Consider the following 25,877-nt stretch of genomic DNA (forward strand, 5'->3'; position numbering starts at 1 on the left):
ATAGATTTCTGAGCTATTTATTTATTTATTATTATTACTGCGGGTCCCTCTCTCCCAGCCGCAACAATTCGAGCTCCGCGGGACCCGTGTAACAAGGCGATAGTATCTGAGAAATAATGAGCGAAGGAATGCTGTTCTTTCTTTCAGTGCAATCTTAGGTGCGATCCGATGCCTTAAAGGACCGGATCAATACTGCCAGCAGCAAGCCGCTCGATACCCCCTGAATTATTGCTTCATTTTTCTTCTTATTATAGATGAGTTGTGTTATTATTTTCCCCAAATCGATATTTTACAACCTTTTTTATCCGTTTCTCCATAAATTTTGTGATTACTTTAAACCGGGAATTCCGGTACACTAAATAAGATGCAGTATCTGAGAGGGACGGAATGTCCTGACATGGCTTTTTTTTTTTTTTTTTTTTTTTTGTGCTTTTGTTTTTGTGTTACTGTTTTAGACACAAGGCCTTGTTTAAAGACACGTCATAATCAATAGCCAAAGGGGGAGAAATTTTCACAGAGAAAAGTTTAACATAACCCTGGGCTTGCAAAATAGAAGTGAACATCCATCCCATAAAACAGCAGCTGCCCAAACAGCACAAAGCTGAAAACAAAACAAAACAAAAAACAAAAAAAACAAAAAACACAAAGGGAGACGGGGTGATCAGCACTTTGCATCTGAGATTTCATGCCCAGTGCTTCTTCTCCCCTCTAGTTCCAGGGCCAATGCAATCCCCTTAAATCATTTCTCACAAAAGAGATCCCTCTGTGCACCTTGGAGAGATTTAATTGGCTCCTATAGCTGTCTGCTGCTGTCTGTTTAAACATCCAGCAAATCAAGTCAGCTAAACTCATATCCTAGGCTGCTGTTGGCTTGCTCCAAGCTTGATTATTTAGATATGAACATCCACAGTGTCTACACTCCACTGAAGAGATGGGGAATACGCTCCCCTCCATGAGTTCTGGGATGATGAGTGAATTCTATGCCTCCTGTGAAATAATGTATGTTATTTGGCAGAGAATGCTTAGTGGTAACTAAATAATCATTACAGTGCAGCCAGTAGCAGTTACATGGCAATTCACATTAACTTCATAATAAGCACTGTACTTTTCACTATATCCATCTGAAGATGAGGCAGAATCATAGGCTTTCATTTCTTTTTAATGCCACCCAAAATAGGAATAAAGTAAGATCATTGTAAAGGCAGGAGGCTCCAGAACATAATACTGGTGAGTTAAGCTGTAGATGCCAGTAGAGAAATGTTTAAATCCATTAGATATAATTAGACATGACATCCCAGGATTCACAAACAGTCATTCTAATAAACTCATTAAAAATTTGGGTGGGTTCTTTAGAAAAGGGGAGACTCTTATATTATAGGCTATTACATTATATTAAAGCTTTATAATTTTATATGGGCTCTTCTCTTTTTATGTAAAAGCCTATGGAACATTATAAGAATAGTTCTGCTTAAATCAATGAGTCTTAAACAACAATGTACTTCTTGTAACATGTATTTAATAATGTAATAAACTATTCTGAGTGGTATAGAATAAAATGACAAGGACTTTGTTCTGATTGGCTGAGAAATCTTGGGATATAGGGTCTCATTTTCTTACAGCATTTCAGGGTGTACATTTACACTCAAATCTCCATTTACATGCATATTATTTAATTTGGGCAATTATGAAGCCCTGAAAGCACTTTCATTACCACTTGAACCCTTAGAAGACTTCGTACTATGAATGCATCATATGTAAGGAAAAGGCATTCTGAGAAGAAAGCAGTGAGAACAGCTTTAATTGAATACTTATATTAGTGAATTAAATTAGGTCTGTTTTAAAATGAGCTTCCCTTAATTAGCCACTGTTGGGAGACTGGAAGGAATATGTTTTACTTTTTACTCATTACACTGAGTATCGGTGATCAGTGGACAAGTAGCCATTGTTTTTGCTTTATTTTTTTATTACTATTTTTTTATTTTATTATTTTTTTTACCAACAACTCAATGCCTTTTGGGAGAATTCTCTCAAATAATATTTTCTGTTATTTGAATTCTAGCGGAAGCCTCTAATAAAGTTTTAAAAAGAAATTTAAAAGATCTCATGTACAATCTTGGTTATTGTTCTGTGTTTGTTTGCTTTAATGCATTGGGATGTGTTACTGATAGAATAATGCCATCCTCACCTGTAATTGCAGCAAAGCCAGCCAGAGGCCATACCCTCATTCATGATCAGCCTGTCAGCTGGCTGCCTGGGCATCCAGAAGTAACAGGAACAACCCACTGAGCTCGCACACGTGGGAATCTCTTCCCAGGATGGTTTATGTCTTGGGTCTGATTATCATCCTCCTCAAATATTTTCCTCATTGGTGCCATGACTCTGCCTCTGGGTCCAAGAACAAAATACAGCAAAGGCTATGCCTTTTTATCTCCTTGGTGATAAGACTTACTGGTAAGATGGAGGGTCCACAGAGGTCCTGGCCCAGTAGGACTATCACTAGTCTGTATGGACATTTGGTTAGGACAACATGGCAGGGATAGCAAGCCTAGGTAGATCCCCCTAAGACCCTCCCCAATTAGGATTTGAGAAAATGGCCTTTCTGCTCCAACAGTGTGCATAGGACAGACATCTATGATGTCAGGGTGAAGGAAATACCCTGGGCCTTCTGTGACTGGGTTTCACCCACAATGAAAAATGGCACTTGGTTCTTCCACAGAACTTTGATTTACCAAAGGGTGAAGGAAGTTTCCCTTTCTTTTGTCAGGAGAAAGAGAAGGATGGAAACAGATTGGAACAGGACAGTCCATAACATCTATTCTGCAAATATCACATAATGCAAGGCCCAAAGAATCAAGTATCCACAGGACTCCAAGCTTTCCCTGAGAGTTTGCTCAAAGACTGGGGTGCTTAAAATATTAAACAGCAGCTGTTCAATAGCCATGGTGATGTTGTTTGAACGAGTCTTAAATGCATTCAGAAAACTGATGACTTGAACTATTTGAATATTTAAGAATCCACTGACAAAACAGGAACCCGGTTGTATACGATTTCCTTTGCTTCTATATGTAGATCAATCCAGTGTGAATTTAGGAGGGGCTTTCCCTTCTGTGAGCCTCAGATGTTTTTTTGTTTGTTTGTTTTGTTTTGTTTTCCCTTTTATTTTTCAAAGTACAGGATTGGTCCAGGCAGTCTCTGGGGACCTTTCCCTTCCCATATCTAGAACTCAGATTTACCAAAGTGTGTTCTTCTGACTCCTTTCTTTTTAATATATAGTTTTTTATTGTTTGACATCATCCTATGTCTGTGTTATAAATTTTTTTTGTCATTTTCACCCTGAAGTCCACTCCCTTATCCACACCTGCTCCCAAACTGACTATTTTGCAGCAAGTTTTCTTCCCATATTCATGTCTTCCTTTTGCATGTGGTCCCTCAGTATAATTTGTTACTTTCCCAAGTGTAGGTGGGAGGTGATTCAACAGAGCAAGGACACCTTATCAATGATTATGTCACTGAAAATAAGTAAGTAAATAAGTAAATAAAATGACTCTTCCTCCCCCAACAGGGGTTAATTGCCAATAGTCTCTGGAAGGGGTGGGCTTCATGGACTTCTCCCTCCTTCACGATGAAATCCTGATGAGCCTAATCTTACACAGATCTTACGACAATAACCACAAGCTGCAGTGAGTTCATGAGAGAAACAGCTTTGCTATCCCGGGAGAAATCTGTCCCCTCGGCACACCTCCCCACTCTCTGTCTTGTTCGTTCCTTCATTGGTTCCCAATGGATTCGTTCTTGGTAAGATTCCCTATTTAACCGAGCCCTCACTAGACACTCCACCCCAGGCCAAGCGTCTCACAGGTCTGATCTTACTACATCCTCACAGGCTTCGTATGACAGATCACCTTTGTTTTGAAGATGAGGAAATGGGAGTCTAAGATTGATTAGGAAAGTTTCAAGAAATTGGGCCTATTCCTTAATAACCAAATAAGCCTAAGGAGCATGCCTAGTGCAGAGTCAAGTTCACCATTGACAGGCAGGAGAAAGAGGGTGGGCCAGAAAAGCCATCCAGCTGAGTGATTTGCCTAAGTCTTTAAAGTCTGTAAGCTTGGTCCATGTCCCCTGTCAAGTAGTCAGCCACTGGGCTAACTGGGTCATCCTGTAGGCTTACGTTCCACAAACCTATGAGGACACTTTTTGCTTCTCCTTAATGTCTTCATTTAGTCACTGATTTGCCTAATACTTACAGTGCCCTGTTGTGTGCTAGCTACTGAGATCACGGCAGTGAGTAAGAGAGACAAGAACCTGCCTTCCTAGAGTTTGTATTCCATTGAGATACAGGGGCTGCCCACACATACACCACCAAGGTCATAATAGCTGGCATACATGCCATGAATAAGATTAAAATACAACCTGCAGCTAAAGTACCCATGTTTTGGGATAATTGCCCAAGAATCTGGAAGCTTCTTTCTAACTAGTATATTATATCCAAAGCAAAGGGTGGAGCAGAACCAGGGGAAGTTAATTGTGTGGGTAAAAATCTAGGCTGGTGAAAGTGGGATCCACTTCAGCGGATATAGAGCTGATATAATAGCCATCACTGGTGACCTAAAGCCCTGTAAAGAAACCACATATTTCTTCCCAAGACTCTCTTCTTTACATTTGAATACGGGGCTAAAAATACGCCCTCCTTTCTACCTCGAATGTAACAAAAAAAAATGTGGAGTGAGCTATGCTTAATTATGGTACAATATTTAAATCTGTTTATATCTATTTACCCACATAAGATGAAAGGAGATAGGACACACAGGGCTTTGGTAGCCAGGCCTGGTCTTTGGCTCCTCATATAACTTCCTGAAAAGTCCAAAATCATTTTTTCCTTCGTGGTTAGTAATTTTATTATGTGAAAATTCTAAGCCTTTCAACGATCCCCTTAGACCTTCTGAGCATAGCAGGGCGAGACACAGTGCATTTTTACCAACTTCAAGAAATCCCAGGGTACAAGAACTACAAGCATCCCTAAGACAGCTCATAGCCACCCATGAAGAACTCCCAGACCCTGAAGAAGTCAGACTGGCCTTCATGGCTCTTCTAAAAGTCAGTTAGAACTGAAGGAAGTGGCGTGTGTGTGTGTGTGTGTGTGTGTGTGTGTGTGTGTGTGTGTGTAGAACAAGTGCAGAGGTCATTCTCTGTGCTGATATTTAAATCTGAAAGTCTTCCTGACATTAAACAAAGATCTAAATTAGCTCCATACTGACTGGGAGTCAGTGTTTCCTGACGCTAACCGCTGGAGCCAATCCCAGGTGGCTCAGACCAGCAGGCCGGGTTTTCCGCTGTGATATGAAGTTAACCACAGTTGATGTGAACAGGAAGAAGCTACATGATTACATGTGCGAGGTCGAAGAACAGGAGGTAGAAAGGGAAGTGGACTCTTCTGTCGTCGCTTCTGCCCATTATTTAGGGATTCCCAGCCTCTGTCCTGCCTCTCACCCTTGAGAGGTGGTAGAGGAAAATCTCCATCTATATATTAGTGCCTGGGAACCAGCTGCACTTTCAGTGCCCTGAATAATGAGGCCCACAGAAGATGGGGTACAGAGCTTATTCAGGTTGAGAACGTTGAAAATTACGATGTGGTTTAGACCGTTCAGGTTATGAGCATAATTGCATATGGCAGATGATTCACCAAAGGGAAACAGCATCAATGAGCTGCAGTTAATAAAAAGAGATGGCTCCACACACCCCCCAATGCCATCATTACATACATGAAGAAAGTTACTCAATTACATTGTCCTTAAGCAAGGGCATGAAATGCCACATAGGTAAGAAAGTCAGTCATGACAAGAAAATAGGAAAGTAACATAACTTTAATAGCTATTTCTATGAAACTGGCCTCTCAATACTTAAGTTCCTTACAAAGTTGTTTTGTTTTTGTTTTTGTTTTTGTTTTTTGTTTTGTTTGTTTTGTTTTTAGTTTACTTTGTTGGCTGAATGATTGATGATCCATCAATCTGTCTTATGGTGCTGGTAACTGAACCCAGATACTTCTGTGTATTAGGCATGCATTCTACCAGTGAGTTACAGTCATGGCCAAATAAAGCCCTTTAAAGTCTGTTTATAAATACTACTGAGAAGGCTCATGTTAGGAAATAATAACTTTTTAAAAAAGGCAGCATGTTGTGTGATAAAGCTTCCAGTGATAATACAGTGCAGACTCAGGAAGAACTGTGTTCCCAATGACAAGGAGGAAAGATAGCAGAAAGAGTGAGAGTCCCATAGACTTTCACCCTCACCGTCCATTGTTTCTCTCTCTCTCTCTTTCTCTCTCTCTCTCTCTCTCTCTCTCTCTCTCTCTCCTGTCTTTCTTTTAAGATACAAAAGTAGAAGAGGAATCATCAGAGAAAATAAAGAAGACCAGTATAGAGGGGAATAAATGGAGATAGTGGTGAAATAAATGCAATAAAATTACATTATAGGCATTTAGAAAGACGTTACAAGGAAACAATCTTTCCTTTTTCCTTCTTTCCTTCCTTCCTTCCTTCCATCTTCCCTTCCTTCCTTTCTTCCTTCCATCTTTCCTTCCTTCCATCTTTCCTTCCTTCTATGTTTCCTTCCTTCCTTCCTTCCTTCCTTCCTTCCTTCCTTCCTTCCTTCCTGTTTTTTCTTCCTTTCTTCTTTTTTTCTTTTAGATAGGGTTGTGCTATGTAGCCCAGGCTGGCCTTATACTTCTGATCTTATTGCTCTAGTATTCTGACTCCAGAGATTACAGACATGGGCTAATTTATCTGGCTTGGAAACTTGTTATTTTAGACAAAGAATGGCTTTCATTTTTATATTTAAAATACCAGTGGCAAAGATTATGTTGATTATATGAATGAGAGTAGAAATCTTACAATTTGAAAAAGTCCTGTCTATAAACACTGTTCAGTATGTGGTTTAACAATGTACCATGGCTAAATATATGAAGTAGGGTACGTTGACATTGTTTGTTGGGCTTGGTAAATCTCATACCTTTAAATTTTCACCAGGAGATATTATATTAAAAGTTCTATTAAAAACAAGTGTGCTGTGCAACAATAGGGGAGTGATTAAGAAAATAATGGCTTGGCCATAAAATGAACTACTATATACTCACTAAAATACATTCAAGGAAAACTTGAACTTACAGAAGAACTGCCTGTTTTGAGACTTAAACCACAGTGGGATATAAAAATTATACAGATAATTCTTATTCTCGCTGATAAAACTCTTATGAGTTAAAAGATGGCGCTCAAAAATACTAACAGTGATTATCACTAAGGGACAAGATGAGGAGGGATTTTATTTTTGTGTATCTAAATCATCTATCTAAGTTTGCAAGGAGTTTGCAAAGCTATAAGTTATTTGAAGTATTTAAGGCTCGCATTTTCTAGGAGCGGAAGTTGTTCTTCCCTGACCAGCAACCGGATTTCAGGGAACTGGGAGACTGCACGGGCTAAAGGTAAAGCAGCTTCCTGGGGCTCTCCTCAGTGCCCAGCCTGGTGTCCCTCAATGGAGTCTATTTCCTCCACCTACCAGGTTGAAAAAAACCCCAGGGAATCACCTTGCCCCTATCAGGTTCCTTGTCTTATAAGTGGGTTAAAAATGGAATATGACTAATGCAGACTTTGGGGGTGGGGGTGGAACAGGCAGGTGTGTTGTATATTTTAGTGTCACACAGAGAAAGTAGATTTAGCTAATGAGGAAAAGGTAGAATGAGTGGGGAAACATGGAATATGAAAGAACAACGGGATGAAAGGAAACAATGATGGAACCCCAAGAGTGTGGGAAACATCAAAGAAAAGAGGAATTCAGCATTCTGCCTGGGGATGCTGGAGTTGCCTAGGGGAACGGTAGGAGGAACCTCCCTTAACCTGTAAAGGGTTCTAATTCTGGACTGAAATTGCAAGCAGGCTTGAGGGGTTCAGCTGGTTCCCAGTTATTCTTAGGAAAGCATAGTCCTACTTGACATAGCTAAGGACAGTGTCCAGAGTTTACTGACCCTGGACAGTGGTCATTCAGGCTTTACATAGAAAGATTCATATTGTAACTGCATGTTCGGGTGAGCTGGCCCCAATCTCCAAGGAGAGTGGGTCCTTGAGGCACATACACTCAGTGATGAATCCCGGCCAATGTATCAATCTCAGCATCTTAACATTCCCTACCCTCTCGCCTCTACCCCAACCCCTGCCAAAGAATCCAGGTATAGACTACTGTTCTTGTGCTATCAATTTTTCAAAAACAAAAAGAGCCTAGAACAAAAATTCAAGCTGTCTGTCTTTAATGGAAGACCAGGATGTCACTACTAGACATTAGGATGCATCTAATAAAGTTCCGATGAGGCATGAAATGATTATCAAAGATTAGAAATTGTTTTAAATTCATAATGCCCTGGTCTTTCTGATGCATTGCTAAATGGCAAAGCAAAACAAAACAAAAACAAACCTCACTTAATATTATATAAGGTATTTTTGGAATGAGGTAGTTATTCTCATCGGAAAAAAAAAGACTATAAGGTATATATCATTAAAATAATATTACTGGCTCATTTTTATAGAGGGTTCATGCTTAAAAGGCTGGTAGCAATGTGGTCAATTTTAATGTTGGTTTACTTACTTTTAATTGGTGCTTCCTAAATTATCTAACATAAGCATGTACCGTTTTGCAATGAGGAAAGAAAAACAAGTTTTAATGCTCTAGTGGGCGCCCCTCTCGTCATTAGCTGGAACAATGAACAGAGGATCAGCATCTACACCACTGTGAACACGGAAAAGCAGAACAGAAAATAGCCCTCTGTAAGCAGTGGGAATAAATCTTACGAAAAGGCAAAAAGAAATAGAGTTGCCTTTTCTTCCACCCACCCCAAGATGTTAGGGGAAATTTCCAGATACGTAGTTCAAAGGCTGGAGGGTTAATTTATCACTAATCTGAGTTTGAAAAAAATATTTGAAATTAAAAATAATTTTTTTTTAAAAAAAAGCACCCTTGAAAACTTCCAACCAAATACTTTATTGGCTTTGAAAACCAAATCATGTTATATCACGCTAAAAAGATTAGCCACCCAAGACCTTCTCGTATTGCATTACAGTGCTGGAAGTCCATAAGAAGCACAGGTCTTGCGTTCATTGTTAATAGCTCTCTAATCCTTTACCAGCAATTTATAGTTTAGAAATGGCAACACATCTTAAAGATTAAAGCCATGTGACAAATAGTTCATGTCCTTTAATAACCAAATCGCATGCTTCAGATCCAGGCGCAGGCTTGTCTGCCTTTTCCTCCTATATGGTTTTGTGGGTAGGAAATACTTCATGTCCCTATTACATGAATGATGAATGGGACTGTTGGTTATGGTCTGTTATTTGCTTGGCTATAGTCAATATGTTTTCTTTGGACAGGGATTTCTGTGATTTATCTCTCTCCTGGCCTTATCACTTATTAACTCCGAGGAGACAGGAAAAAGCCAAGGTTGTATATGAGGCCTTGTGGCCATTTAGACCTCTAATGTCAGGGAAAATACTCCTTTTAATGACCCCGTTACACTAGCTACTCATGCCCTGATTACACTCCACTCCAAATAGGAAATAAGGGTCATATTTCTTGGAAAGTATATACATAAAATATGCAAAATAATATGCTTCCTTCAGACTGCCTTTATTCTTTGAAGAAACGGCTTTCATTTCATAGATGTCACTGAGGTACAATGGTTACTTTTACAAATTGTAGTTGTTGTGCCCATTATGGAACCCACAGGGTTTAACTGTACAGATGCCAGCACATTCTGAATTACCCCTCTCACCAACACATATAAGATCAGAAAGGGGAAATCACGCATTGTGAAAAATCTTCCCTTTGGTGGAGAAGAGGGTTGGGACTTACTCTTTGCATAAAAACAAAAGAAATGTACATGCTTTCTTTACTGAATTCATCCCTTTACGTAAACAGCTCTCTCAGAGTCATTTTTAAGACATGGGGGCAGGAGCTGCCTCTGAAATTTTTCTTATTGAATCTTTTCCAGTCAAGACAGCACTGATACAGAACCATGAGGAGAGTGTCCATTACACACCCTCTTTTGCAGCTGACAACAATCTGGTTTGCAGTGAGAACAATCTGGTTTGGAGAGGGGTGAGAGAGAAGAGGAGGAAGATGAGGAGGAGGCGGCAAGCAAGGAAGCAAACACATTTTTGCCTTCTTTCCTCCATCCTTTGTGAACGGATGCTAAACCTGTGTTTTTAACAATGAGCAAGTGTGTAGAATATCACTGTGTGGAAAGGATCTTCCGACTCATTCTTTCGCTGATTATTACAAGACCCTTGGGAAACACAACAAACTCAGAGCTCCACCATCATCAAACTTGAAAAGGGGGAAAAAATCTAGTCGCTGTAAGTCCTCTGTCTCTTTCACTTCACAGTCAACCTATCTTGCCATTCTTCAGCTCTCGAATCCTCTCTCACTGCATTCCACCTCTACTAGTTACTACCTACACCCAAGCTGCCAGGTATCTTTCCATGGCGACCTCAAAGACCCTTGAAGAAGACCTCCAACTCCCATTCTAGTGTGCAGTTCATCCTTCCAGGGGTCTGAAAAATTATCAGTGTCATATCCAGCTGCCATTTCAGAAACTCCAGAAACTGCCTGGCACTCTAACGAGAAGCAGCAACTACTCCTCATGGCTTCCATTCAGTGGCTGCTTTCGCACTCCATCTCTGGCACATTATCTCTGCCTGGCAGCCTACCGCTCAGCACCAATTCCTGTGTTGATGCTTGGTCCTATCTTGGCTCTATCTTTTCCAGATAGGAATTCTCTGTGCCTTAGTCAGGTTCCTTTTCTTGTGTGCTTATCTGAAATCCTGTTCTTCGTATATATTTGTCCCAGGTTTGACATAGCAATGTTACCTCTAGGGCCATAAGATCAATGAAAATGGGGACCTTGTCTGCTTTGGCTCAACTATGTTTTAGGTCATTGCCTAGAACTGGTTTAGAGCATTACCTATAAGGGAAGAGCAGGTTTACTAGCATTCTTATAGTAAATACAAGAAGCAACAAAAGGAGGCAGGGAAATGAGAACTAAATCCAGCTATCTGAGTCCAACTCCACAGTCTAGGGAGAAATAGTGTTTTGCATCTCAAGGAAAACTGTTATACATATGCTGCCAATTAAAGTAGGCTCAAATGACCAGTCCTTTGGATTTTTCTTTTAAATAGAAACAACATTTTCACTGCTTTTCACATTCTGAGTTTATTTTTAGGCAACACTCCTACCAGAGCAAGCACTATCAGAAGCACATTATCTACCTGACCTATTTACTCTTTAAATGCAAATACCATTAAAATGTCTCCATTTTATAGGTGAGGAAATGAAAAATATTTATGCCACAGATCTAAGTCCATTTTTTCTTTATCAGAAACCCCAACTATTGTATTCTATGCATGAAAATGTCAAGTGCAGAGGGATAGATTCTTAATTAACAGATTCTATTTACAGCCCGTGTCATCCAGATTACAGCAATCAATGAGGACCCATTGATCTCGGGCAATATGTTAATCAATTATCAGGGACCACCTATCACAACCTCATGAGGTACTAAGTCAAGTTGCTTCAATATAGCTTACAAAGTCATGGAAGACTGGGAAAGGCCATCTCTTTCTTTATCAGGCTCTATTTCCATTTCTGTTTCCTGTTTTTTCTTTCTCTTTCTTTCTTTCTTTCTTTCTTATAAATCCATAAACAATAGAAGAAAAGAGTTCTGAGCATAAGGAAGGGAGTGATGAGGGAGTGGTCTGATTGCACGGGACAAGAGAGATCGAATGCCAGAAATTCTCATGTTGATTAAGATAAGCTATGGGGAATATCAACATTACCTATTCCAGCTAGGCCATTTTACAGTGAAAACCACTGGAGTCAAGGGCTCATAAGAATCCACACTAGGTTTCTTGGCAAAGCAAGTACAGAACCTGAATTGTACCACAGGCCTCTCTTGTCTGTCTTCAGCCAGTGCTCTATGGAATCCCCTGCTGTGGCCAGAGAACCGTCAGAGGGGCAGAGTTAGAACTGTATCTAAATCTTGCATGTGCTTGTGCAAAAGGCAATTGCCACACCCGATGTAGCTAAATGTAGAACGAGTCTGAGACCTAGTAAGGAGCTGAGTGAGCTACAAATGCCAAGGCAAAGGAGTCTACATGACAACTTACATCCAGTGAGCAAACAGGGGCAGTTTTCTTCAGGTAATGATAAGATAGTGGCTTTTCATGAGATTTAGGCAGCGATGAATTCACATAAGAAAAGGCCAAAGAACAGGGGATTCACTGAGTTCTAATTCTCTGCCTCCCATGTGTATAGAGAACGATTCTGTTGGCCCCAAGGTAGCAGCTTTCATTTTGTAGGGGAAACTTCTAAGAAGGCAAAACCAGAGTTTTGTGGGCTAAAAGGTCTTGAACCTGGAGTTGAGGCTGACTGTAGTCTATGCCCTCTGAAGGAGGTTCATGATGGGCTACACCTGGGTTACTATGTCCTGAAAAAGAGAGGAAGACATTACAGGGGGAAAGAAGAGCAAACTCACATATTTTTCTTGGAAAAAAAAAAAAGATCAATACTGAGAAAATCTCTAAGTCAAGACTGCTAATCAAAATATTTATTATTTGGGCCCCAGAGTTTGGCCCCTAAGCGTTCATGTGCTAGATGGTGGGTGCCCAATGTGGCAGCATGAGGAGGAGGAGGAGCCTAAAGAAATGTGATTAATTCAATTGGGTGTGCTGTCCTTGGAAGGGGTTAATGTATTCCTTGTAGAATCCTGGTTAGTTCTCAGGAGAGTGTATTTGTATCAAGAGTACAAACTCAAATCCCCCAGCCGTCTGTATCATCATGTGATCACTCCCCTATATACCTCCTCCACGATGCCATCCACCATGATGTGATGCAGCCCACGAGAGCCTTCCTAGAGGCCAAACAGACGGGATCATTTGCTCTTAGTCTTTCAGCCTCCTAAAGTGTGATTTAAATGATGCTGGGTTTTTTTTTCCCTTCTTTCATGAGCACTCAATCTAGATTACTTCGTTGTTGACAACAGAAAATGGAATAATTATTTATAAATCTGTTTGTTGTTACCCTCACTATTCATTTGTTCCTGCCTCGATGGACTGGTGCCTGTGGTTCTGTTACTAAAGACCCTTAAAGGTGCATCATAGACCTCTAGGAAGATGAGGATGATGGTAAACAAGATGTGAAATATATGCTCCAGAAAAAGGTAGTAAAAAGATGAACAGGTGAGGCTTCAGCAAATGCTCATCAGTTCAGAGATTTTGTGTTCTTGCAGAGAGCTCAGATTCGGCTCTAAGCACCCATATGGCAGCATGCAACTCTCTCCAACTCCAGTTACAGAAGATCAGATGTCCTTGCCTGAACTCCATGAGCACTGGGCAGGCATACAATGCACTTATGCACACGGAGACAAAGCCCTCACACACAGGAAATAGCAATTCTTCAAAAGAATCAATGACTAAAGATAATGGCCACCTTTAATTAATGCCAATGCTAGAACCTGGCCTCCTTCAAGGTGCTGTGTGGTTCTCTGACTCTAAACTCATTCCTGCCAAGTTATCATTTTCTTCTTGTAAAGATTAGGTGACTGTGGCCTCACAGTCATCATATAGAGAGTTCAGGAATGTTCTCTGGAGTAAATGGCAAAGCTGAGAGTTCAGTCTCTGCCCAGTACCTTAAATGGAAGCACTCCATCCCTATATTGCACTATATTACTGGCAATGAAAAAGAAACTGATGGAGAGGAAAGAAGGAGGGGAAAATCTAGGGCAGAGAGAGAGGAGGGTTAAAACAAACATGATTGGGAGGGGGAAAATGGAAACTAAGAGTCATCAAGAGCTGCAGAACACATTTGCCTGCATGGCCCGCCCTGTAGGCAGTATATTCTGTGTCACCCAGGAATGAGAAATACAAACAGGAAGTATTTCAGGAAGAAGTTTCAGTCATCAATTAATACACTACTTGGATGTGGTCTTACAGGGACCACGAGGTGTATGAAATGGTTAAAATGGGAAAGCAGTTTTTAGAAAGGTTCTGATAGGTTGCCTAACCAGCCAATCAGCTGAGATATCAGTTGATCACTTGTCAGGTTTCTACCCAACTCTGATTGTGAGTGCAGCCCTGAGTTGGTGAAACATTATACTGTGGTCCTTTTTTAGTTTAATTTTTATTTACTTAATTATTTTATTTTCCCTGGACACAGAGACCTTTCCCATGAAGAAGTTACTAGAATGAAAGTACAGTGCTAACTTTAGATGTGGTCACTTGTTATTAGAAAACCGACTTCTAAGAATTTTAAAGAAACATCTAAATAGCGCCTAAGAAACTTTTATTAGCAACCAAGTTCACTGAAGGCTTAGCAGGAATGAATAATCATGCTCCTAAAAGAAAGAGCTGTTTTAAAGACTAAATGGCTGTAAAACAAACAAACAAACAAAAACAAGGGGTTCAAATCATGAAAGCATTAGGGAGACCATACATGGTCAGTGAAAGCCACTGAGTCCTGGTATCTTACATCTGGTCTACCTGTGCTAAATGGCCAGATACAAGACCATAGGACTCTGAAAACAATGAACACTTAAGATGTAAGTCATCCCTGTCACCACATTTGCAAAAGAATGAGTAAACACAGTAAAGGTTGATGTGGCTAGTGTTGTTGGGGTTTCTGTGTTCTGTTTAAGTCAGGACTCACTCTTCTCCATGACTGTGATTGGTCAAATGCAAGAACATCATCTATCTGGTGAGCACGAATGCTCAAGTCTAAGGACCAGTCCTGGACAGCTGCAGCCAGCATCCTTACAGATTGGGATTAGCCTTCAGTCTGGGTTTAGTCAGTTTCCTCCAAAAGGCTGCCTTTATGGTTCTGTTCACTGGTTTTACTTAAAGTCAGTTTTTAGAGCCTTCCACGTTCCTAGTCTACTCTCTCTTGAGCACTCTGAGAACAGTGGGAGTGCCTTGACTTGGGTGCAGCGTTTTCAGTTCTGTGATAGTTCCTATTTTCCCAGTGACATTCCACTGAGAAAGAAGATTAGTTTACCAATCCAGAAAGGCAGGCCTCACATCTTGAAGTAGTATGGGCAGAAGAAGATGAAGTGTGAACTTCTGCAAAGGGCAGAAGAGGGGCCTGCACATTAACAATAGCCTAAACAGTTTGTTTGCAAACAAAGGACAGAAAAGCACTGAGACCCCGTCTCTACACCTTCATTGGTAAACAGTGACAAGCAGAGAGGTAAACTGACTAAGCTAAGCCCCAGGAGCGGGAGCCCAGCCATAACTGAGGATCCACCGCAAGGAAGAACTACATACCAGTGACCAGGAGGCTCACAAATTCCCTAGTTAAACACACTCGATGTCACTGTAGCTATGAATAGCCAAGGAGACTTTGTCTTGGTTTCTTTCTCTTTTTTAATTTTTCTAACACAAGAAGAGGTTAGATTCCTCCCTAGATTACATTTCAAATGGCAGCTTCTTGTCAGTTGTCCACAGTTGAAGGTATGAATGCTTTTGTCTCTTATTTAAATTCCCACACATGAGCATATCAGCACACTTTCCTCCATAATTGCTTTCCTTAGCTAGCAGATCTGCTGTCTTTATCTTTGATCTTGATAGAGCTTTCTCAAGATGAGATTTCTTGGGAATTACATCTTGCGATGGCAATTTTTGGAAGGTTTAAAAATCTTAAATAATGTTGGGTCAGTCTGACCCTGGGGATTTTTGGTTGTTTGTTTTTGTTGTTGTTGTTTGGGTTTGTTTTGTTTTTTACGAGGGAGGGGGTGTTTTGTTTCATTTGCAAATTTAAGTAATGCAATGGTAGTGATTAAAAAAAAATTATGACCAGGTGGCTCTAGGGTATATTTTGTTGAACACTGATTAAAAATAATTTCTTCTAAATGAGACCTGACCACAAAATGGAACCATTAATGAGCAAGGACATTGTCACCAAAGCGGAAACCATGGCTGACTGCTTCTGGTGCCGCCCACACCACAAGCATTTTCTTCATCTTCTCTCCTCCTTTTCTTTTTCTTGTTCTTAATAGCAGAGTAAATAAGGAACCAGCGAGGCCTAAATGTTTTCAGCCAAAAACAGAGTCCAAACTCCTCAGAGAAAACATTTGGCCTCTGTGGTTTTGTACTGTGTTCCAGAACAGCGAGTCCAGCGAGGAACACTGTGAAAAACTCCCATCCCTGGGAATGACGGTGGGGAATGTTATACTATCAGAAATTTCAATTGGTCCTTTTCCTGCAAGCCCATAATGAGGCTTGTAAAAAAAAAAATAGAAAGAAAGAAAAGAAAAAGAAAAATTACAGTGCTATGTGGAAGTTCTCATGGGAAAAATGAATGGCAAGAAACCCTAGATTTAAAAGAAACAGTTAATCCGCTATTTTGATTGTTCTTCAAAACTTATGCCGAACCAATGAGCCTAATTAAAAACACTTGGCCCACTTCTATAAAGCATCATAGCTTTCTCTATGCTTCGTTTGTATACACCACAAAACTCCAGATAGACTTTTTTTTCCAAGCACTCACTAGCAAAGTGCTGACTTTGTTGGGATGGCTGAGCTAATTTCATGAACTCAGTGTGAAACCTGAGCTAAACAAAATTGTGGTAATTTTCCTTAATTTGTAAAAGTGATTGGAGTGCAAACAAAATTTTCCTCTTGGGTCAATCCTATAATTTTCAATTAACTAAAACTAATCGGCAGGCAGGCACCAACTCTGTATTTTGTTTAAAGGGCTGGGAGGCATTTCTGAGGGTCAAGATATATTAATTTGTTGGGGTTTTTTTTGGTTGTTGTTTGTTTGTTTGTTTGTGTTTGTGGGTAGGTTGTCATTGAGAGAGAGAAACAGACTGGGTGATTATTAAGCATGCTTGGCTAGGTTCATAGTATAAAATTATAGGGAAAGATGCTCTGGGGTAGAATGTTAGAGCAGAAAAGAAATTTGCCCGTTGAATTATGTGGTTTAATTAGGATGTGCTAACAAATTCAGCTCTGCTGTGCTCCAGACCCCTTTGTGTAAAAACAACTTTCCATCTACATGCAGAGGCCTAGTGAACTTTCAATGATAAATGGAAAAAAAAAAAAAAAAGCTGTGACTATATCATGGATGGAGCTAACCAGGTAATGTAAAGCCAAGGGTTCTCAAATTTCCCACGCCATATGTGGTCCCTAACATTGGTCTACACCCCACCTTTGAGCCTGTAAGAAACAAAGAGTCTGCCCATCCCTTCCATAGCAGATGCTGAAGGGTAAAAGATCCCAGGGTGTTTGTTCAGTATCCTGCCAGTCCAGATCCTGCCTGGTTGGCTGTGCCTGGTAGGAGGGGTTTCAGATGCACCCTGTAATGCTAGCTGCTTACCACAGACAGGTCCACGTGCCAACACTGTTGCAGAGGGGGGTAGACAAAATACAGCAGCTTACTGGGGAAGAAAACACCGACCCGGAATGAACTGTGAAGACTACCAAATGTGTTTAATTCAAAGGCTGTGACTGGCTAGAAGAGAGCAGGACCGTTCATTAAAGTTCAACCCTGCTCCATAGAGCAAATTCCAACAAGCTGGCCAAGCTGCTAGAGAGACCTTGGTCCTGTCTAGTACTGCCCTGCTCTCTCTAACTTCTCGAGCTATTTCTCTAAGTAACCAACCAGTTACTTCAACATTCAAAACCACTGCATCTCCATAAGTCCATAAGACTTTAGTAATAATAATAAAGTAATTTCTTTGGTCTTGTGTCTGTTGAAATGGAGAATGCATATATATATATGCATATAAAAACATACACAAGATCAAGTAAAGCATCTGATGAGACCAAGCCAGCCCCATGGCTCCATGTGCAGTCATGCTTACCTGTATAGATGAATCTGCCTGGTGTCCCTTTGCAGAATTGCTTGGACTTGTAGGACAATGTGACTTCGACCACACCAGGGATGTGCCGAGGAGGTGTCTGCACACGGATGGCATGAGGAGTTATCAACTGCAGGAGACACGGAAGGGGGAGCGGTCATTGCAATATGTAACAGGCTTGTGTCACAGCTGCCCTATCGCTCGCCATAAACAGAGCTTTAAAACACATCATTAACCTGTCAGTGGACACAATCTGGATGGAACCTGTAGAAAAGATGCTGACTATAACATTTACAAGTGCTCTGCTTACAGCCGCAAACAGCATTATCTGGGTTTTCCTTCACAGCAGGCTCTGGGCTTCCTGGTTTGGAAATGGAACCTGGCCTAATGAAATGGTTTATCTCCGACAGGATATCCTTTGGAAAACCTGTTTGCAACAGACGCCTAAATCAGAGTAGAGCTTTGCCATGCCTTTCCAGAGGTCCATGGGTCTGGTGTTTGAACTGAGCTCTTAAACACATGGAGAGCACAGGGGTAGGAAGCAGTAGGCCTGGGCACTCTAATTAGCCACAGAACACGCGTATGAAACGCCCTGAAGACCATTTGGCACATTAACTACCAGAGGCACAATCAAAGCATTTTAAATGGGAGAGCAAAAGCTCTCCCTCCCTGGAATAGCTTAGGGCTCTGGCTGAACTAAAGGTTCTCCATAAAAGAGGAATGAAGGTTGGGGAGAGGGCCTCTGGATGGTCACCCTTCCACTGTGTGACACCACGCGCACAGTGAGAAAGTCTGTTCCCGAACTCTGGTGGCAATCACATTAGACTGTGAAGCAGAATTTATTTTTTATTACTCCTATCTCAGTTTATATAAAGAAAATGTTATTAATGGTCATAAAAACAGGCATTATCTGGTCTTTGAGGAAAAAAAAAAATCCCTGGCATTTGACTGCTTGACCTGTGATGGAGTTGCATTCTAAAAAATGTTCTCTGCGAGATCAGTAATGGTCCACTCAGCTCAACACGGTGGCACAGTCTGAACACACAGTGGACAGAATGTCCATTCCGGGCAGTCTACAATGACTCAGCGCTAGCTTATGTCTATGCTGTTGGATGGCAACAACAATAGAAGGAAGTTTTATTTACATGTGAAAACCACCCAGTTCAAATCTTTTGCACGAGAGTCTCGGGTGAGGTGATCAGGAACCAAATACAGCCCCTGGTTGTCAGCGAGGGAAACTTCAACACCTTGTGCTGGGCGGCAGAATGAGAAAGCTGTTAATGTCAGTATCCACTAATAACGCCATTAGATGTTCCTGGGAACGTCAGAGAAGACATTGGGGTAAAGTCATCCTGGGAAGCAGAAATGCTTTATTCTCCTCTCTAGAATATAGAGGAAGTCAGAGCTTATTAGCTAGAGATTGAGAGTCACAAAGAAATATTTCAGTAAGACCATGCCATAAGGGAACCCTGGAGACCAAGTCCTTTGTCATGCCTGGTGTTTTGGAGGAAAGCTAAGGGCTGATTCACAAAAAAAAAAAACAGTAACAATAGTACTGTGAACTTTTGCACTAGGGGAGCTAGTGGGCTCTGGAAGAGAACCTACTATTTATTTTGTGAAATAGACATACTATCAAGCTGCTGTTTAAATATGTACCTCTTACCCCTAGCTGACAACAGTTAACAGAGACTCACAACTGCTCCAGCGCAGAGAATAAATGTCCGTGAAGTGATCAGCCATAAATGGGACACCTCAATCACACTACCTCCCCACAAGGCTCAGGAATCATCACATCTACCTCTAGCTAAGCAGCCACTGGTAGCTGGTGGCTGCTAGTGAAGAGTCAATGTTCTTGACAGATATGTCCCCTGGTAGGTAGACCATGTCCTAACTGATGGCTCCATCCATGTAGACAAAGGCAGCACTAATTAGACTCAGAAAAAAAAAAGTGGATATGAAGTTGGAAGAGGGATCCTGAGGTGTAACTTGGGGGTGTGTGTGAATATGAAGGAAACACATTGTATGTCTGCATGAAGTTCTCAACGAATAGGTAAAAAAGGGAAAATTATCCTATTCGTATTGAAATCCTTCCAAAATGCTCCGAATGCCATCTAAATCATGCAAAACAAATACAATGTAACTTAACATTGCTAAATCAAGTTCCTAGTTGGAAGCACCTGTCTTACATCTTGCTGTGATGCAGAAGAACACTAGGGGCCTGCTTAAGTTTGAGGTGCTGTTTTTATGCCCTAAAATGCTTCCCAACAGTTCTGCACTTGAAACTGCTTCGGCTTTACTTTGTGCCTTTGTCCTCGGCACCATCTTAATATGCACTTATAATCTGCAGGCATAGAAACAAGATCAGATTAACTACTCTGTAGAGAACAAGAGAGTGCTCAGCTACTCCCTGACGCCCGACCATATTATTTTCCATGCAGTCAGTTTTGCCTGATCTTCAAAAGTCACTATGGCTTGCCTCTTTGTAGGAGTTTAGACAACTGTGACATTTATGCCACGTCTCCTAGAAACCTATCTACTGTGAGCCATCAAGAATCTCATGCTTCTCTTCCTTTCAATAAATGTTTTCTGAGAAGATCTTGACTTCCTATGTCTATTCTTACAAGTTACTTAAGGAGGAGCTGGAGAGAGAGCTCAGTGCTTAAAGATACATATACTAGGTATTCTTGCAGAGGACCTGGGTCCAGTTCCCAGCATAGAGCACCACAAGGTGGCCCATGGCCATATGTAATTCCAGTTCCAGGGGATCTCATGACTCCTTTCTGACCTCCATAAGCACCACGTGCACACACAGTACACATAAATAGATGTATAAAACATTCATACACATAAAATAAAAATGAACAAACCTAAAATGTGTTACTAAATGAATGGCCTTCAACACATAATATTCTACATATTCCTAGAATAAATTCATGTATTAAAAACTAAAAAACAAATAATAAATTAATAAAAATTAAAAAATAAAAAATAATAAAAAATAAAAATAATAAAAAAATTCATGTATAACTGTGTTCATAATTCTATTAGCTGTTTGACTCCAGCAGGCATAATAATCCTTACAGGAGTCCATTCTTTCTAACCCAGTAATAGACAACACATGCCCAAATTAAGTTACTCTCAAAATGACAACCCAGTCGCTTTGCACTCACATCCCAACATGAGCACGGGTCGTTGCATATACTGTTTCAATATGGTAAGAAAGAGGAGAACTTCTCAAAATTTGTGGATCCAATAAAAAACGAGGAAATAAAAATTTTAAGGTATAAAAGAGCTGGAGGGATGGCTCAGTGGTTCACACTGCTTGCTGCTCTTCTAGGAAACCAAATACTTGGGTGGTTTACAACTACCTGTAACTCAATCCAGCTGCAGAGGATCTTAAGCCCTTTCTTGGCTCTTAGAGTACTGCACATGCGTGCGCATGCGCACAGGCACGCGCACGCACGTGCACAGACGCACTAGTCAAAACAAAAATCTAAAATTGATAGACGGTATTAATAAAAGATCTACACTAAAAGAGTGCTTATTTCCGAACTTGCAACTTTAGATGTGATTTATTTACCTACCTTTTGTCTATGTGTACTCATCCCTTAGGCTAACACAGGAAGTGACACTGTAAATAAATTACGGTGGGAAAAATATTATCAAATGAAAGGTAGAGTAATTCCAGTCTGGAGTACTGTGTATGCCATGTGGTCACACAGAAAATGGATATGCATCTTCACAGAAGAACGTTCAAAATGTGGGCAGTGACATGTTCACAGAAGTGGCCTCTTTGTAGGTACCTTCAGTTTCCTCTAACTCCCTCTCTGTTTTCTCCAACTCTTCAACAGTAAAAGTGCATGAATATTACAGTCAGGGAAAACCATTAGGCACTGTGTGAAGATGGAACACTCATGGTCTCTTCGTGTCCTGGAGAGGCTAACAGGCCTCCAGGGAGCAAAAATTTAGTCCCCTCGGGCTGCCAATATGAGTGTTTGTCATCTCCAAACTCAGATAATAGGACCAGAAGAGCCCTATGGGGTGGGACCAAGTGACACAGGCTCATTATGGAGTGTGGGTGGCAAGTGACACCCCTATGAGAGACAGACATGGATGTGGAGGTGGCCAGATAGGGGTCCTCATGACTGAAGCATTGGAAAGAGCAGAGAGGACACAGGACAGATCTAGCAGCTGCTCAGGCGGAGGCAGCTGTCTGAAGAAGCCACCTGCAAAGTCTAAAAGCCCAGAAAGGAAGCGCGTGTCTGTGTGTGGTCTCTTGTAGCTTCAGAAGGACACTGGGAAACAGGAAAGCATGCTCCGTATGCATTTGGAGCTATCGAGGGAAACAGGCTGTGGGATGCTGGGGAAAGGCATGTCTTTGGGAGAGCTACCATCTCTGAGTGGCCACAGCGTGTGCTCTCTATAGTTCTCTAATTCTCAATAAATAATGAAGGCATGACCTAAGCAATAATGACCTTCTGTGGTCTTCTTACCGCGAGCTCAGCACTAGCCTAAGCTCTTCCAGTGACTTATGCCCTATAGACTTCAGGTGGCAGGTATGGCTATTAGCTGGTTCACAGATAAGGAAAGTGAATTCCAGGAAAGTTTAGAAATATAACTAAGGGACCAATTAGAAGCAGCAAGCTCCCCTGTCTAATAGCCGTCATCATAATGCCACAACTCTCCATCCCTCTCTAGACTGCTTATCATTTTATAGTAATCTCTGGCCCATGGACTTAACACCCTCTCTCTGCCTTTGAAAACATCAATTGCATCCCTAGTAACCCCTTCACCCTCCATGTCTGGGAGCACAGGAAGCACACAGAACAACCATTCTCCCTGTGAAGTTAAGCTGAGAACAATTCCCTGGCAGAGCTCAGAAGCAACTCCACCAGCCAACATGCATGTCTTCTAGCCATGGCTACTATATGAAAGAAAAGCAATGGGACATTCTGAGCTGTGTGCAAAAAGGTTACTAAAACACACACACAAATGATTTCACTTTTTCCTCCCCGGCTTCACAATCCTAAACTACTTGCAACATTAGAAAGGTGAATGAAAAAAAAAAAAAAAATCAAGTCTAAAAAACGTAAAACAATAGAGAAAAAGGAACAGGCAGTTTGCTGGTTTTTTGGTTTTTTTTGTTGTTGTTGTTTTTTGTTTGTTTGTTTCTGGAACTCTCATTAACACTAACCATCAGGAAAAAAAAAGTGGAGTCTAGGATTTTGACTTTGCAATTGCCACCAGTCATGCCTCAGTTTACCATTTGAATCATAGGCTACATTAGCTCAGATCTTCTCTGTGGGAGCTCAGAATAATATTAAATATGTTTTGTGTTTGGGTAGTCCTTCTCCAGGGATTCTTAAGCGCCTTCTAGATTAATTTTTTAATTTATGTATTAATAATTCTCTCAGCATTCTCCCTCCTTCGCAATTAGAATGATAATACCCATCTCTTTTGAGATAGGCAGGGGATGCTGAGTGATGGACATGGAAGAGTCGCTTAAATAAAGAAGCTGTAACATAACGTATAATCAAAGCTTTGAGACCAACTCCACCCTAAGAGCTTTAAAGTGGCCAAGGACACAAACTTGCTGTTCTTTCATTCAGGAGCATCCATCTTTTCATAACTAGAAATGGTATATCAGAAAGATTTTTTTTTCAGGGCCAGAAAGATGGCTCAATGAGTAAATGTGGCTTACTACTAAACCTGGTGACTCTAATTCAATTCCTTGGGACCTCATAGTGGAAAAGGGGGAACCAATTCCCGCAAGTTATCCTCTGACCTACACACACACAAACACACATATTCCCACGTGCGAGCGTGTGCACACGCACACACTCGCACGCACACACACACACACAGGCGTGCATCACTCTAAGTAACTAAATAAATATTACAAAAAACTGTCATTTTAGACTTTCCTTCAGCAAGCTAAACTCTGAAGAGTGTATGTATGTTAATGAGGCCAGAACAGCTCAACCTCCACTTTTGCCTCCTGGGTTCATCTGTGTATTTTGGTTTATTCCCACTTAATCAGACTTCTCTGAACATTTGAGGTTCTTTTCATTCCAAAAGAGTGCCTGTCTGGTTGTCAGAATATGATCTCTTAAGAGGGGTGAGGAGAAGGAGGAAAAGAGAGGGAGAGACAGAGAAAGAGAGACAGACAGAGAGCAAGTGAGCAAGCAAGCAGAGGCCTTGAGTATTACACAAACATTCTGGTTTCCTTTTGTCCTTTCAAGAAACAGCAAAACCAATGTTTAGCAAAAGAGGTTGGATCTCATGAATTCCCCCAAAGATAAACTTGGTGAGGAGAGTTTTGAAACTCAAGTCTCAGGAATTGACTCCCACAGGGGAGTTAAACCTAGCTTTGGAGTAGCTAGCCGTGTTTCTGAATGCTGTCTAAAATCTCTCTCAGTATAGACACAGATACAGAGAAGTCCTAGAGGTCTGCAGAGGAACTTTCCTAGATGTAGTCTGTGTTCCTTGCATAGAATATCAGCTCCATGAAGATACAGATTTGATCACTTTGGGCTTTTAGTGGGCTTCCCGGAGTCAGCAGGACCTTGGGATAACTCAGTTCTCGTAACCTACTCATCAGGCAGTGAATGAGCAAATAGCGAGATGCCGTTAAATGCCCCTCACAAGTGAGGTGAAGACTGAATAAACTTCTGCATGAATGTTCAAAAAAGGGGCTAGAGGGGGTGTGGTGTGGCTTAGGGTAGAGCAATTGCCTAGTATGCTTGAGGGCCTGGGTTCAATCCCAGAACCACCGAAAGCCAGTCCTGATGAGACCTGATAGGCTAGGGTCAGAAGGAAGGGAAGAAGGACCTCCCCTATCAGTGAACTGGGAGAGGGGAAGGAGAGGAGAAGAAGGAGGGGCCAGGATTGGGAGGGGGCAAGGGAGGGACTACAGCTGGATACGAAGTGAATAAATTGTAATATATAAAAATAAAATATAAAAAATGTTGGAAAAATTAAAAAAAAAAAAAAGAAAACAGAATAACCAACACCATTCCATTCAGAATTCTTTTTTTTTCTTTTTCCTAAAAAAATAAATAAATAAAAATATAAACAAAAAGCTTTTGACTTGGCTACCACAAACCTCCTGGTATCCTCATTAAGCATTCCAAAAAACTAAAAAAAAAAAATTAAAATACAGTGCCTAGTTCTTTGGCCCAGGAAGTTAACCGTGACCCTCAATCAATGCAGTTAATTGTATCAAAACAGGACAGCAATGAGATCGATTTCCAAAATAACAGATTGGGGAGAAAGGAGACTAAAATAAACACGCCGTGCTTCAACTGCCTCTGGTTTTGCGGGTTTATTTATTTATTTATTTTGTAAGTTGTTGTTTAAATAAACCTCCAGCCCCATTCCCAGGATGTAGGTCTCAGGCCAGCTGGGCTGCACAGAAAACTGGATTGCATCCTGACAAGTCTGGGAGCTGGAGAAAAGCTGCTGAGCAAAGGTCCAACCGAGGCCCCAGCGCAGCCCACCCCTGGCTCGAAGCCACACAAGGATCACCAGGAGTGAGCTCCTGACTCTAGCCTCTCTCTGTGTTCCTGCTTAGAAATTCAAAGTATAAGAAAGAGGAAGGCCAGGCATTCTCAGAGAAAGGGCTGAATACTTGTTCTCAAAGTTCACAGTTTACAGGGAAGCTCTGCTTGTGCAATGAGGAAAAGAATAAAAAAGAAAAACAGAAGAAAAAAAAAAAAAACAACCCACAGCGAAAGGCCAAAATACTGACAGGGAATGAATCTGCCTTTCTCTAAGACGGGTTTCGGGTCCTTCCGAGGTATGGAGGATATCAAAGCCGTAAGATATAGTCTCATCTAATATGCATGTGACGTAGTCCCTATTTGCATATCGATACGCTGGTACTTGCACATATATTCAGTAACGTGTCATTTTGCACACCCCTTCAGAGTGGCAGATAAGTAGGCTCCATAGAAAACCGAACCTCTTTAAAAACGGTGGGCCTGCGCCT

The 25,877-nt window shown here is 41.1% G+C and overlaps 1 protein-coding gene across 6 annotated transcripts in view; it reads right to left on the reverse strand.

Annotated features, from left to right (window-relative positions):
* Nucleotides 1-25,877, reverse strand: part of Ebf1 (EBF transcription factor 1) — a 394,413-nt gene that overhangs the window by 64,818 nt on the left and 303,718 nt on the right. For all 6 annotated transcript variants that reach the window (XM_060363815.1, XM_060363813.1, XM_060363812.1 and 3 more), the window contains exon 10: nucleotides 17,891-18,017. In XM_060363815.1, coding sequence (XP_060219798.1) covers nucleotides 17,891-18,017 — 127 coding nt within the window. The remainder of the gene's footprint in view (nucleotides 1-17,890; nucleotides 18,018-25,877) is intronic.

This window comes from Meriones unguiculatus, chromosome 11, assembly GCF_030254825.1.
Source record: "Meriones unguiculatus strain TT.TT164.6M chromosome 11, Bangor_MerUng_6.1, whole genome shotgun sequence".
In the NCBI taxonomy this organism is placed as follows: Eukaryota; Metazoa; Chordata; class Mammalia; order Rodentia; family Muridae; genus Meriones; species Meriones unguiculatus.